This window comes from Chamaea fasciata, unplaced genomic scaffold (assembly GCF_029207755.1).
Source record: "Chamaea fasciata isolate MVZ Bird 193981 ecotype frontalis unplaced genomic scaffold, bChaFas1.0.hap1 SCAF_3, whole genome shotgun sequence".
Lineage (NCBI taxonomy): Eukaryota > Metazoa > Chordata > Aves > Passeriformes > Sylviidae > Chamaea > Chamaea fasciata.
Window position 1 is genome coordinate 103,207,571 of NW_027094088.1, and position 12,777 is coordinate 103,220,347.

Genomic DNA, 12,777 nt, shown 5'->3' on the forward strand with positions numbered 1-12,777 from the left:
ACTCAATGGAAAATCTAGCAGATGATTTCATGAAGTGCCCCAAAAGAAGATCTTTTGAGACGTCTTTTCAATTCCACAGGAAATCCTTTCAAAACCTCACTGGGGAGAAAAGAACACTGAAACATTCGGACTTTTCAATGGACATTGCCTCCGGGCAGAAAAACTGGATAAAAACCCTGCACTGAGACTCCGAATTCGTGGGCAATGTCGGAAAGCACCGTTGCTGCTGCCCAGTGGTCCACCCAAGATTCGATCGATGTTGTCCTGATTTATCGTGGCGTTTCGAAATTGATTTTTGAAATTGCTAAATAAATCTTTGAATTTTGAATTTGCTCGTGATCATTTATAACATGTCCAGAATTTTTTTTTATTTCTGAATTTGAGTGGCCAAATATAACACTAGAAATAAAATACATTGAGATTTCTTTTATTCGAGTTTATTTTAAATTAGAGAAAGTCCTCATGAAAAGTTTTAAAGAATACAGTCTGATGGCCCACTACCTATAAAGATTGGCTTCTTCTATAGGTTTGAATTTATTACTGAAAGGAACAACTTGATGCAGGACACTTGAAGAATTTTGACACCAAGTGAGAAAAGACTTTGGCAGCCATGGAGCCACTTATTAAATATTATTTAAATTTTTTCTTTGCTAAATAAAAGAAAACAAAAAATAAACTCTCTGGGCAGGTGTGCTATCTTTGGGCTGGAAGAGGAAGCCTTAAAAAAAAAAAAAATAAAATCTGCGTGCTCCTGGCACCATAAGCATGTGTGAGCATAATCAAACACACAACCCTAGAATATAAAAAAGATGTTCTTAGTATTTCCTATCTGACCACAATAGAAGTAGGAAGTCTAAGGATTCAATAGGAACATAGTGGAGTGTTTGAAACAGGAGTATTGCATCCCTCATGATTTTTTAAAATTTCACATAACTAGCTGATCCCTCTGCTGGGTCATAATGATGAATCCCAGGTGTGTGTGCCAGTGCCTCATTTCATTCTCATCTCAGATTTGATTCCTAAAGTAGTCTGAGTTCACTAATTAAAAATTCCCTGGATGGGATTCCTTCCTGTACATACCATTAGCAAGTGATATTTCTACAAATTGAGCTTTTCCTCTGAAAGAATATAAGGCTTGGTAGGTTTCTTGGAGGAGGACAGCCAGTCTGATCTCAGGAAAGCTCCAAGGACTGAGGTGTCTGACCAAATAGCCTCAGGCTCTAGGTTTTATTTGTGAGGATGAGGGTCACCACCCCAGAATACTCGGCCTTTTTAAAGCTGTGTAATGAGTACTGATTAGCCATTGTCTGTAGTACACTGAAAGTAGCAGGGACTAGGTAAATGTTAGCTTACTTTGGATGCACATTAATAGGGAAACCCCAGTCACCCTTCTGAGTCCCTGGGTTTTTTTCCTGCCTCTCCTTTAAAAGATGTTCCTTCAATCTAAGAGTTAACTTCACGTTGAAAGCACTTGAAAATTCAGTTCCCGGAACATTTTGTTCTTCAAAAGAGAACGCCATCCATCTGTGTTACTTTGCTTTCAACTCATCACAGAATGTCAGATACCAGATAAGAGCGAGACACTGATGAATGCGCATCCCAGCCTGACAGGGCAGGTCAATGTCAGGGAAATCAACGTTTTCCTTTTTTTTTTTTTTTTTTTCTTTTTTTTTTTTTTCTTTTTCTTTTTTTTTTTTTTTTTCTTTCCTTCTTTGTTTTTATTTTTACTACAACCCATTTGCCAGTATTTACTCAGGAAAATCACTTCTCTGGAAGCTGAACTGACTTAAAGCAGTATCAACCGGAGAATTTAGATTTAATGACTATTTCCGTCTCCGTTTTATACACTCTTTTAAGCTGACCGCTGTAGCGGGCACTATAGAGATCTCTGCAGAGAGGTAATCCCTCCCCTGACACAGCCTGTATCCAAGGAAGGGAGAGATTTGGGGGAGCAAGAGCAGAAGACAGGGCCTCTGTTTGGTCATGCAGGTCAGGGGCAGGGCTGAGAACGGGGCACTGGTAACCTGATTTCCCGTCCTGATTGTGACCTGATTGTGCCGCCTCTGCAGACAGTGCTTTACTGTTTTCCCTGGATTGCAGCAAACTGCATCCTAAGGGAGTGGAGCTGTAGCCAGGACCAGCTGCCTCCTGGATTTGCATACCTGCTGTTGTGAGATCTACCTGCTTATTCATGCATGCACCACTTTTACACATCCCAATTACCATTAACTAAGCAGGAACTCAGGCAGGGTGCAAACCAGATGTCTGTGTCTCTTCAGAGTGATGGGGACAGCAGCACACAGCTCAAGGGGCTCTCAGAATGAAGGCAAGCTAAGGGTTTGATTGGTTATCCTTTATTCCCTCTAGTTACACATTTTATCTTCTCTTTGCTTGACCTGATAAATTCATTTTTACTTACAGGCCCATACTTAAATATCATTGGTAGAAGTTTAGGTTTTTTACTCTCTTTTGTGTTTAAAATAGAAATTAAAAAAATAATTTTCTAAACAGCAGTGAGCTAAAGTATTGTTTTTTCAACTTGACAACCTTGACTGAGTCCCTATTTCTAACTATATACTATAACTATGTAACTATTTCATAGACTGTGCTTGGAACTGCCTAAAAAGCTTGTTTCAAGTGGATAATTAAATGTCTCCTGCTTCTAAGTTAACTTTATGCATGCAACTGAGTAGATAAAGGAGATGTATGATTTATATGAGCAGGAAATGTCAAGAAAAGCATCATTTTCTACTGTCAGTACTAAGAAGCACCAAAAAGAGTGAGACAGAAAACCAAGTAGATGAAACCTTAAAGAAAGAGAGAGAGAGATATTAAATTAATTAAATGATAAAGAAAAGAGGAAAAGAAATAATATTTAGTGATAGATAGAACAAACTAGAAGTAGAAAAATTGAGAAGGAGTGGAAAAAAAAATTGATCATGAGTGAAAGAAAAGGAGCAGGGTCTTCAGCGTTAGAGAATACAGACCTCTGCACTATGGCCTTGTAACCCAAACACAACTGTCCAAAAATATAGGCAGGCAAGAAAAATACCTGTGTCTTCTATCACCAGAAGGAAATCTATAATGCATCACTGAAAGGTCAAAGGTTTTAAGACTCAGAAATTGTGTTTGTTGCCTCTTCCTGCAGTGTGCAGAGAGCTTGTTTGCTCTTCTTTTCACCTCCCACCACGTAGTTGCAATTGCAGGCAGTGGTAAGGCCTGTCCTGAGCCCCCTGGGCAGACCCAGCTCCCTGGCCCTCTGTGCACACACCACATTCACTGGTCCCCTGGCTGGCTTGGTGACCTTTCTCTGGACTTGCTCCAGTGTTTCCACCCCCCAGGCTTCCCAGGTCTTCTAAGAAGCTGCCTCCTGGCTTGTGTCCCTGAGCCTGTGCTGCTGCACGGCCTTATCCCAGCCAGCACAGGGATTTTCCTTTGCTTTCTTTCCACATCCCAAGGCTGCTCCCAGATAATTTTATCCAGTGTCTCTGAAGGAAGCTCTGCTCTCCAAGACATTAACCACTACCCACACTTCAATACCATTTGAAAACCTCTGCATATGCAGCATTACATATAAAAAATGTGAACAATTTTAGTCAAATATATTCATGGGACTCTTATAAGACTGTTCAATTTGGTAGGCAAAATTCACGGAAGCACTCTGAGCAAATGAAAAATAAATCCCCAAATTAACATCCCATTCAGATTCATCAATAGCCTGAAGGATGGACTTTTTTTTTTTTCTTTTTTTTTCTTTTTTTTTTCTTTTTTTTTTTCTTTTTTTTTTTTGGTGGGATTGAATGTGATTGAAATTAAGATTTAGCAACTTGCCAAAAAATTTGTGATTGCAGTTTGAAATCAATGGTCCTCATCCATGGGCAAACCACATGCCCTGAAATGTGGGTGCTCAAACAGACACAGAACATTTTATTTCAGAATGTGAAATATGTAAGAGCTAAATAAAATTGTAATCTAACACTTGTATGTTGTCTCTCATACAGACTATTGGTCCATTTTATAATTATTAAACTGAACTGAGACTGTGCCCAGAGCATAACTTTATTTAACACGGAGATGAAACATGGTTTCTGTTAAGAGCACACAGCAATTCTGCACATCAGTGCTAGGATGTGGGGAAGGAAGAAATGAGTAGATGCTGATGAAGAGGTTCAGTGGACAAAACAGAACAGCCTGAGCTGAAATGTAATCACAGAAATTGAAAAATAGTTCCTTTCACAAACACTTCAGCTCTGCAGCTTTACTACAAACAGTCACAACTGAGCTTTTAATGCAATTTTCCTGGCTATTGGAATTTTTTGTAAGATTTACCTAGTTTTGGAAAATTCATCATGTTGCAAAATGAATGCATGAAAGCCCATTTTAATAGCTGGAAAGCAAGAGTACAGACCCTTGGTGCTATCCCAGTTTTTTAATAAGGCCTGTGAAACCACTGTTACACATGGCAAAGGCAATCATCCTGCTGTTTATGGGACAGCAGAAGAAACACTTGGGATAAAATATATTGTACTTCACAATTTATTAGACTTGAATGTATGCTTTTGGGTAGGAAAGGAGGTATTGGTGATCTTGAAATACTTGCAACAGGTAACTCTCCACCTCATGAAAAACTGAGATATATCCACTCCACTACAGCAGACAACAATATTTAAAACTAAATGTAAAACTGATACAATTAGCTGCACTGAGTGATTATAGAGTTTTCCTGAAGAAACAGCATCTATTATTTTGATAATATCTGTTACATCTCATTTCTAAGCAAAATTAATCTTACTAGGCTCTCCTTCCCCCAGTTTTGCCCTTTCCTTCTGGCTGAAGTAGCCAGTGGACATTAAAGACCAACCACGTAGTCAAAACTCCTTTCAACTTCTGTTAACAGGGGTATTAAAAAGACATTCCTAAATATCAGCTGAAAACCACTAGGTAATAAACTCTCTACTTAAAAGGTGGGTAGGTGTAAATTCCACACGTAGGGCTTTTCATCTGGGAAGCCAGTTGCTTGGAGATCAGATGTTTTAACTGAATTGCGGAGCTGATGTCACTTGTCAGTCGATGGAGACTGACACTATTTGCAGGATCAAATACCTACATTTGAGGATGTAAAGCAAATAGATAAGTCCTGATCCTGCCAGCCCAACACCAGAGAGATTCTTGTTCACTATGCAAAGCCCTGGAGAAATCAGTGATACTCACTTGACTTTTTCTTCTCCATGAGCAGGGTCTAGTCTGGGTGTTTTGGAGTTGCACCCTTGAGAACATGAAAAATTTTAAATGTTTATGGCAGGATTTTTTAACAGCATTAGAGCTAGACTACTTCTGGTCTTACTACAAATTAATAACATTTTCTCTTGTGCTAGCCACAGGTTTGCTTGACCCAAGATGGTTTAATTGTCTAATAACAATTAGACATCCAGTTTACACATTATTTTCATTGATTATGGTGAGGGTTTTGGACTCCCTCTTATAGGACTGGACTAAGAATTGTTCCTTGTTTTCTTACTGCCTTATTTCTGTCTGGGAAGTATAAGTGGCTATGCATCTGCATTCTTTGGCATACTGACCTCAAAAAACTCCCAAATATATGGATTTGTTGACCAACTTGCTTATTTAGAAGCCTTATTTGTTTCGGTTGAGGTTGGACCCAGATTAAACCTTCTTTCACAAGTAGGAAGAAAGCTTCAAGGTCTTAAAATTCTTAAAAAAAAAAAAATTCTATCCAAACTGAGGCAAAGCCTTAAAAAGGAGAGAAGCGTCGTCTGGTGGCTAATGTGAGTCTGGATAACAAATGTGGTGTATCCTTTCCTTCCTTTATTGCCAGCATGGGTGTAAACAGAGGTGTTCAACACTGTTTTTCAGAAGTGTTGAACACCTGCTGTGTCTGCTGAAGTTAGTGAGACCTGCAGCTGCTTGCCCCACATTTTATATGTGGCTCTTGGCTCCTCGTGTAGGATGGCCGCAGACACCTCCACAGAGAGCACGTGGCGGTGTAGCCAATACTTGGGGAACCATTTGGAAAAGAGGAGCTGAAATGACTTTAAAAGCTTTTGGGAGATGTATTTTATTTTTTTTCATGTTACAAACTGCAAGAGGAGACTGTATCATCTAAGTGCTCTACAAGGATGTTTGTATGATCTGCTTCATGTGAAAAATAAGCCTAGATTTCTGTCCTGATTGTAAAGGGGGTTGATTGTGATTCATGTTATTTAAACACATTTATCCGTGTTTTCTCATTTTCAGCCTGCATTCTTCCCAGCCACTATAATTTTTCACTCACTGTTTGTTTCTCCTACCAAAATAACAGTATGGTAGAAATACATTCTAATATCGGAAAAAAAATTATATCAGTTGTAAATTACTGTACACAAAAATGCATTTATTTTACCATACATAATCATGCCATATTATCTGGCCTTCTTATTTAAAATTTAAAACCTGAAGCTCTAGAAATTTTCTATGCCATGGGTGGTTCGGGTTTTTTTAATGGAAAAATTTTTGCTCCTTCCGTGCATCCATGTTCCTGTGATGAATTAAAAGAATATGAGCAGGGAACATTTCATTTTAAAGGAGATGAAGATTGAGATGCTAGCCTTTGTATTGCAGAATAGATTATTGAAATGAAAATCCAAACAACCAGTCAAGAAGAAAATGTCTTATAATTTTTTGTCAGTTCATATTTCATTGATGTTAGCCTAGTGTCTCTCTTTCCTTCAATGTTTTGACATTATTAATGGACAAAAAGGAAATTCCTAAAATTTGCAGGAGGCAGAATAAAATAAAGATTGCAAAACTCCTTTTTCCCCCCATTTTTTTGTGAATTTACTGTCTAGGAAGAGGCCATCTGAGATACTAGGCTTTCTAATAACTTTAATGAGAGCATCCAATTGTCATAGGGTTTAGAAAAATAAACCTGGTATCCAGCCTGTAGCCTTCCTCTGTATGATATTTTTTAAAGTGTTATAAATAACACAGAGAATTGTTCTACCATTCCCATTGATTTTTGCGTGTTATAATTTTCTGTACTTTGCAAGATAATTTCCTAAGTGAAAATTCTCATTCTTGTGGGTGCAAATGCAGCATTGTCCAAAACTAATTAATCCAAGCACAGCTACATTCCATGTGACTCTGCTGACTTAGGCAGGCTGTGGATCACACCAGGATCATGGAGAAGTGTTACACAGATTCCCGATTGAGCCAAAACTGAAACACACTTCATTTGAGTCTGTTTAGCGAATCTGGGGGCTGTGGGCAGAAACGGGCGGCTAGTTTTCCAAACAGAACCTCTGTCTGCGTCTCCACAAGCAGAGCAAACAGGGCATGGCCCCTTCTCTGGCTCTGAAGATGTGTAATGGCAACGCTTGCTTTAGTGTGGGGAAACCCTTTGCTCTCCCCTGTGCCCTCAGTGGCCTCTCCTGGACCACAGTCAGGCAGCATTTGGGACACAAATAGGTGTGTCCAAGCTAAAACTGTGTCAGGGAGCACAAAGGCCACAAAAAGGATGCAGAGAACTGCAAGGCATTAGCCCCACATTATCTATTAGTACAGAAAAGCCTGCAATTCTTTTCTTGCTTGTGTAACAGTTCACAAGAGCATAAGCTTACAAGATACAGTGATTTTTCCTGTAACCAGAGTAGTTGTCTACATACTCTCATATCCTGCCTTGGTTGCTCTAAACATTTACTCATAAGAAATAAGAAAAGATATAGCTACTGCTATAATTTGCATTCCTCTTCCCTGCCTAATCTCATCTGAATCCCGATATATAAGAACACAGACATGAAATCAGAATGTGTTCATCTCTCATTCACAGCAAAAATCTGTAGAAAATCTTGGACATGCACAAATTCTTCTCCCCCCTTGGGGTCTGGGCAACACTTCCTATGATTTACCCATAAATTAACTAGTGAACTACATTATTTATAGTCAGCAAGCACGTAACTTGTTGAAGATTTTGTTTCTAAATATTATTGCATTAAATTACTATATAGTTCCAAAATGAAAATTGCTATACAGAACAGTCTATATATATGCTCACTGTGTGTATTTTTAATATATTTATATATTTCATATGCACATATTTTGTACATGCAGACAGGTATACATACATGTATACATATGCTGGGAAGCTTCTTTTCCTTTTCACACCTGGACAAAAGTGCCTCCTCTTACACCTCCCCCTCCTTATATTTTTGTATTTCTAGTTTTTTAATTGCTGTGTTAACAGGGAAAAAAAAAAGAAAAAAAGAAAGACATGAAATAAGAGCAGGGGCTCTATCAAATGGAAAAGACACTAAAAACACAAATACAGGGAGGAAAAAGAATGGGACAGAACAAATTCCCTATTTATGCACAATTAGCTCTTGTGTCTAACTTGTGCTATTGTGACCATTATCTTGGCACTCAATGAAACCACTCAGATCACTGAAGTCACAGAAAATACCTGTCATCTTGTCTTAATTTTAGTTTTTAGCTGTTTTAGCATCTCTGTGATTTTTAGGACTGTTTCACCTCATTTTCCTTAATGAGGAAGAGCACAGCATATGAGGAGGTAACCATGAAACATGAAGCAATCCTGTCTGTAGCAGCTGTGCCCTGAGTTCTTGTGTGGGGTAGATGTCATTATGGTCAAACTTTCTCAGCCCTGGTTGAAATCCAAAAATCCTTCACTTTTTGGTACTTTCTAATTAATCTCAGCATAAAACCAGTAAGTGCCTCCTAACCATAAGATGCCTCCTAAGGTTTTGATATCTAACTCATAAAAACTCACAAAAGCCTTCCCAATGACTATGCTGAGTATTGGATTGGTTTTTTTTTCTATGTGGTTGTAGTGAGGATTTCACAGAAAGATGTCGCGTGTTCCAGAAAACCTCAGCCTGCTTTGGCTGTGTGCCATTCTGAGGCATTCCCTGCCTTTGGAGTGGATTATGGAGCACACAGAGATCATTACACAGAGGGAAACTCTAAAATAAATCCTACTATTATTTTTTCTCCAGGTTGACACTCTTTCTCCCCTTCTTTTCGTTATAAATTACACTTTGCTTCCATTATGTGCCAACACAAAGTCATGGCTGGCAGCCAAGCTGCTCAACAGCTGCAGAACTCAGGAGTTTTGGACAGTTTTTCTGGCTCTCCTACTGCTTTGCTGTGTGATTTGGGGAAAGTTCTTCCTTGCCTCCACTTATCCATTTCCCCAGAGTAATAGAGAACATTAATCACCACTGTAAGCCGCACTGAAGCCTAGAGATGAAAAGTGCTTATTATTAACGATATTAATTTATAAGTTATACATTTTCACTTGAACTGTGTAACAAATAACCACTGTTGCATTGAACTGGGACTGGAAAAGGGCTTTTTTTTTTTTTTCCAGAAGAACAGATTCCTAGAGGTAGAAAATTTTACAGAAGTAGCTTTTAGTCTTCTCTAACACATATATAACCTGTATATTACTTTGAATTAAATCTCCATAAAAAACATTTGACTGGACTCAAAGTTTATACATTGTATATTTTGCTTCCTAGACCTTTCTTTTAAATTACATTTTCCTATTATTTAATGGGACTTTGACCTTGTTTACAATTACAGATTTCCTTTCTGATTTTCCAGTCATGTATTAAAATAGCACATAAAGCTACAAACTGCCGGGGAATGCACTGCAGTTCTTTCCTCCTTTCTCATACTGAAAACCAAAGTGATTGGTTTCTATTGAGTTGCAATCTCATGAGAGGAGAAATCCACTGAAAGCCATTACACACACAAATCCAAACAAACCATCTTTGACTTTCACAATTAACATGCAGACAAGAGACTACCCCAGCAGCAGTCAGCACAGGTCACATATTCACTGCTGTAGTGCCACCACCTTCAGTTACCCAGAAATCAGGGCTCAATGGCTTAAATTTAGAGTTTGTGTTAGCGACCAATAAATTATAAATCTGTAAATTGTTTCGTAAAATGGTTAATTTTCTTTTTTTCCTCTCTCGCCACTTTTCCCCCCAGCCCAACGCTCAATGTAGATGCACAGCCTTAATTGGTTTAGCTGCAAGAAGATAATCTTTTTTTCTCCCTTTCTTGCTGTTGCCTGTTAGCTTAAAGGCTTTTTAGCTGAAGGTTGATAATTATCACTGAGAAGAAACTAGCACATCAGGAGTTCATTTTCTATCTTAGCACTTCTGGCGCTCCTTTGAACTCCTCGCACCAAACCCGTGTTCCCACTCTGTCACTTTCCTCCCTCCATCATAAAAAGGTCTCGGCAGCCGGCGGCTCCAGCCTTTGCTGGTGGGCAGAGGACATTGCTTCTCCCGAGTGCTCCTCCAGCATGGACAAACTGCACGAGACATTGATAAACATGGAAGACGCTTTGGGTTCGGAACACTCCGCCTGCTTGTCATCCTGGGACTGGAAGAGCTCCGCTGGGTCTTTCGAGCTGCACCCCATCTCACCCCCTCACAGCTTGTCCCCGACGCCCTCCTTCGAATCCTACTCCTCGTCTCCTTGTCCAGCGACGGCCGAGACTCCCTACGGCAGCAGTGGCGGCAGCAGCCTGGTGGGATACGGCCTGGTGGACTTCCCCCCCGCCTACCTGCCCAGCCCTGGGCAGGCCCGGCTGCCCAAGGGCACCAAGGTGAGGATGTCAGCCCAGCGCAGGAGGAAGGCCAGCGAGAGGGAGAAGCTGCGCATGAGGACCTTGGCCGACGCGCTCCACACGCTGCGCAATTACCTGCCCCCCGTCTACAGCCAGCGGGGCCAGCCCCTCACCAAAATACAGACCCTGAAGTACACCATCAAGTACATCAGTGAACTGACTGAGCTCCTCAACAGCGTCAAGAGGGTGTAGAGCCTGCTGGGAGCGCCTGCCCCGGCATGCTCAGGGTCTTTACAAACCAAAAACCATCAAAATTTCTTCCTCGTCAGAGTACAGTGGGGCCTGGTTTGAGAGGAGGACGGCGTGAGGGGAGGGGAGCCACTGCTGTACCTGGAACACGATGCTGGAAGGTGATGTAGGATTGATTACCTGAAAACAAGAGCAGCAGGTTGCTGAGACAGAAGTCTTGCTATTTACTTTTTTTGTTTCATTTTTTTGGGGGGTTTTTTCGGGGTTTTTTTTTGTTTTAATGAGCTTTTGAGAAATATTAAACCTAGTCTGATACAAAAGTAAAAGAAAAATCGGCTGATCTTCCTAGGATTTACATATGTATCACTATTCTGACTGAGTTTGTTTTATAAGGACAATAGTAAATCCATAGGTGTTAAAATGAATTTTAAAAAATGACAACTGCTTTATAAGAATACTAAGTGTATTGATTTGTAGGCACTTTAATCACAGGATGAAGAAGAACATGTATTTAGTTCAAGTATTGTCTATTTATCCACGTTTCCACTGTACCTAAAAATCAAGAAACTAAGTAATAGTAAGAACATCCTTGCATTTAAACAAATAAATGTGTCATAATCTGTATCCTGTATTATAAATCTGATTGAAAGATAAGTAAAATCTAGTGAAGACTGCTAAACATGGAAAATTAAATAGAAGCAAACTGACATTTTATAGAGATAAAATGCTGTTAAGTCCTCTCTATTTATACAGAAGTATATAATTTTTCTATATTTAATATGTAAAAAACCCCTTGTTCAATGCTGATAAATGATGGAAGACATTTTTGCATCATGTTTCTTAAACAAATAAGATTAGTTTGAGATATCCTACTCTCTAGCATGAAATAAATTGATTCAGGTTTCACAAAGATGTGAATGTTCTATTCTCAAGGTGTACTGAAAGCCAGGAGGGCTCTGGTAATTATGTCATTTTATTAAAAGCCTGACAGCTAATCAGCCATTTCCTACAGCCAGTCACAGTTCTGTAACACAAGCAAAGAAAAGATTTAAAAAAACTAAAACAACAACAAAACAACTAGGGATGTAGTTTTAATCTTTAATTACTTTGACTTGCAGTTGATAGGCACCTCACCACCAAAAGTATGTGCTACTTTGTTAAATCTCATTGCCTGACTGATTTATAAGATGTGGCATATGAAACAAGCCAGAAGGGAGCAAACCCAGTTGTGGGGAGCTAATTAAGTCATATTAGCTTTTTCTGCTGGGGGAGCAGAAAAGGCATAGAGAGCACAGCAGCTGGAAGGTAACGCGTTTGTCACCCCACAGAACAGCTAGTCTGGGTGGCCTGATGGTCTAGGTTTATGGATAAATCCTGTAGTAGAGAAACACAAAGCTAAAACTTCGTTCTCTTTTCTTTTTTTTTTTTTTTTTTTTTTTCTTTCCCTCTTTCTGTTTGTTTGGAAGGAGTTACAAATTATCTTTGTATATATTTTCTTCCAAGGATCAGCCTAAGCTGATTCAGTGCTCCTCTCACATGGTATATACATACTGGGTCAATGAGAATGAAATTCAGCACTATCACAAAAAAAGCAACTACCCTCAAATTTATGCAGGTACTACTGTCACTCAGATGTAACCACATTTAAGCATTTCCCACATGCTTCTGTTTGTAACTAACCCATGCTAGATTTGTTACAGGCTTTAGTATTTCAGCAAGAATATAAGTAAAATATTTTTTTAAGCCCTGTAAAATTGTCAGATTAGAGATATGAGGTGGCAACAGTGATGGTAGGAGAGCATTCCTCAGTATAAATCTGTGCAGCTGATCCAGATTTGAGCAGATTTGCCACACAGGGAAGGTCAATCTGGACCGATTTTGCAAAGGCTTGAGACTGCACAGAACCATAAGTGAAAGCCTGATCCCATGTT

General features: G+C 39.3%; 1 protein-coding gene across 1 annotated transcript; it reads left to right on the forward strand.

The window, feature by feature from the left end:
* Window positions 1–10,330: 10,330 nt before the first annotated feature.
* On the forward strand, window positions 10,331–10,849 carry MSGN1 (mesogenin 1). The gene has a single exon (XM_066180561.1). It carries the CDS (start codon window positions 10,331–10,333, stop codon window positions 10,847–10,849), a length of 519 nt encoding a protein of 172 aa, XP_066036658.1.
* The last annotated feature ends 1,928 nt before the right edge of the window (window positions 10,850–12,777 follow it).

What these genes read in the sequence shown, in the direction of transcription:
- MSGN1 (XM_066180561.1), top strand. Translation starts at nt 10,331, where the DNA reads ATGGACAAACTGCACGAGACATTGATAAACATGGAAGACGCTTTGGGT.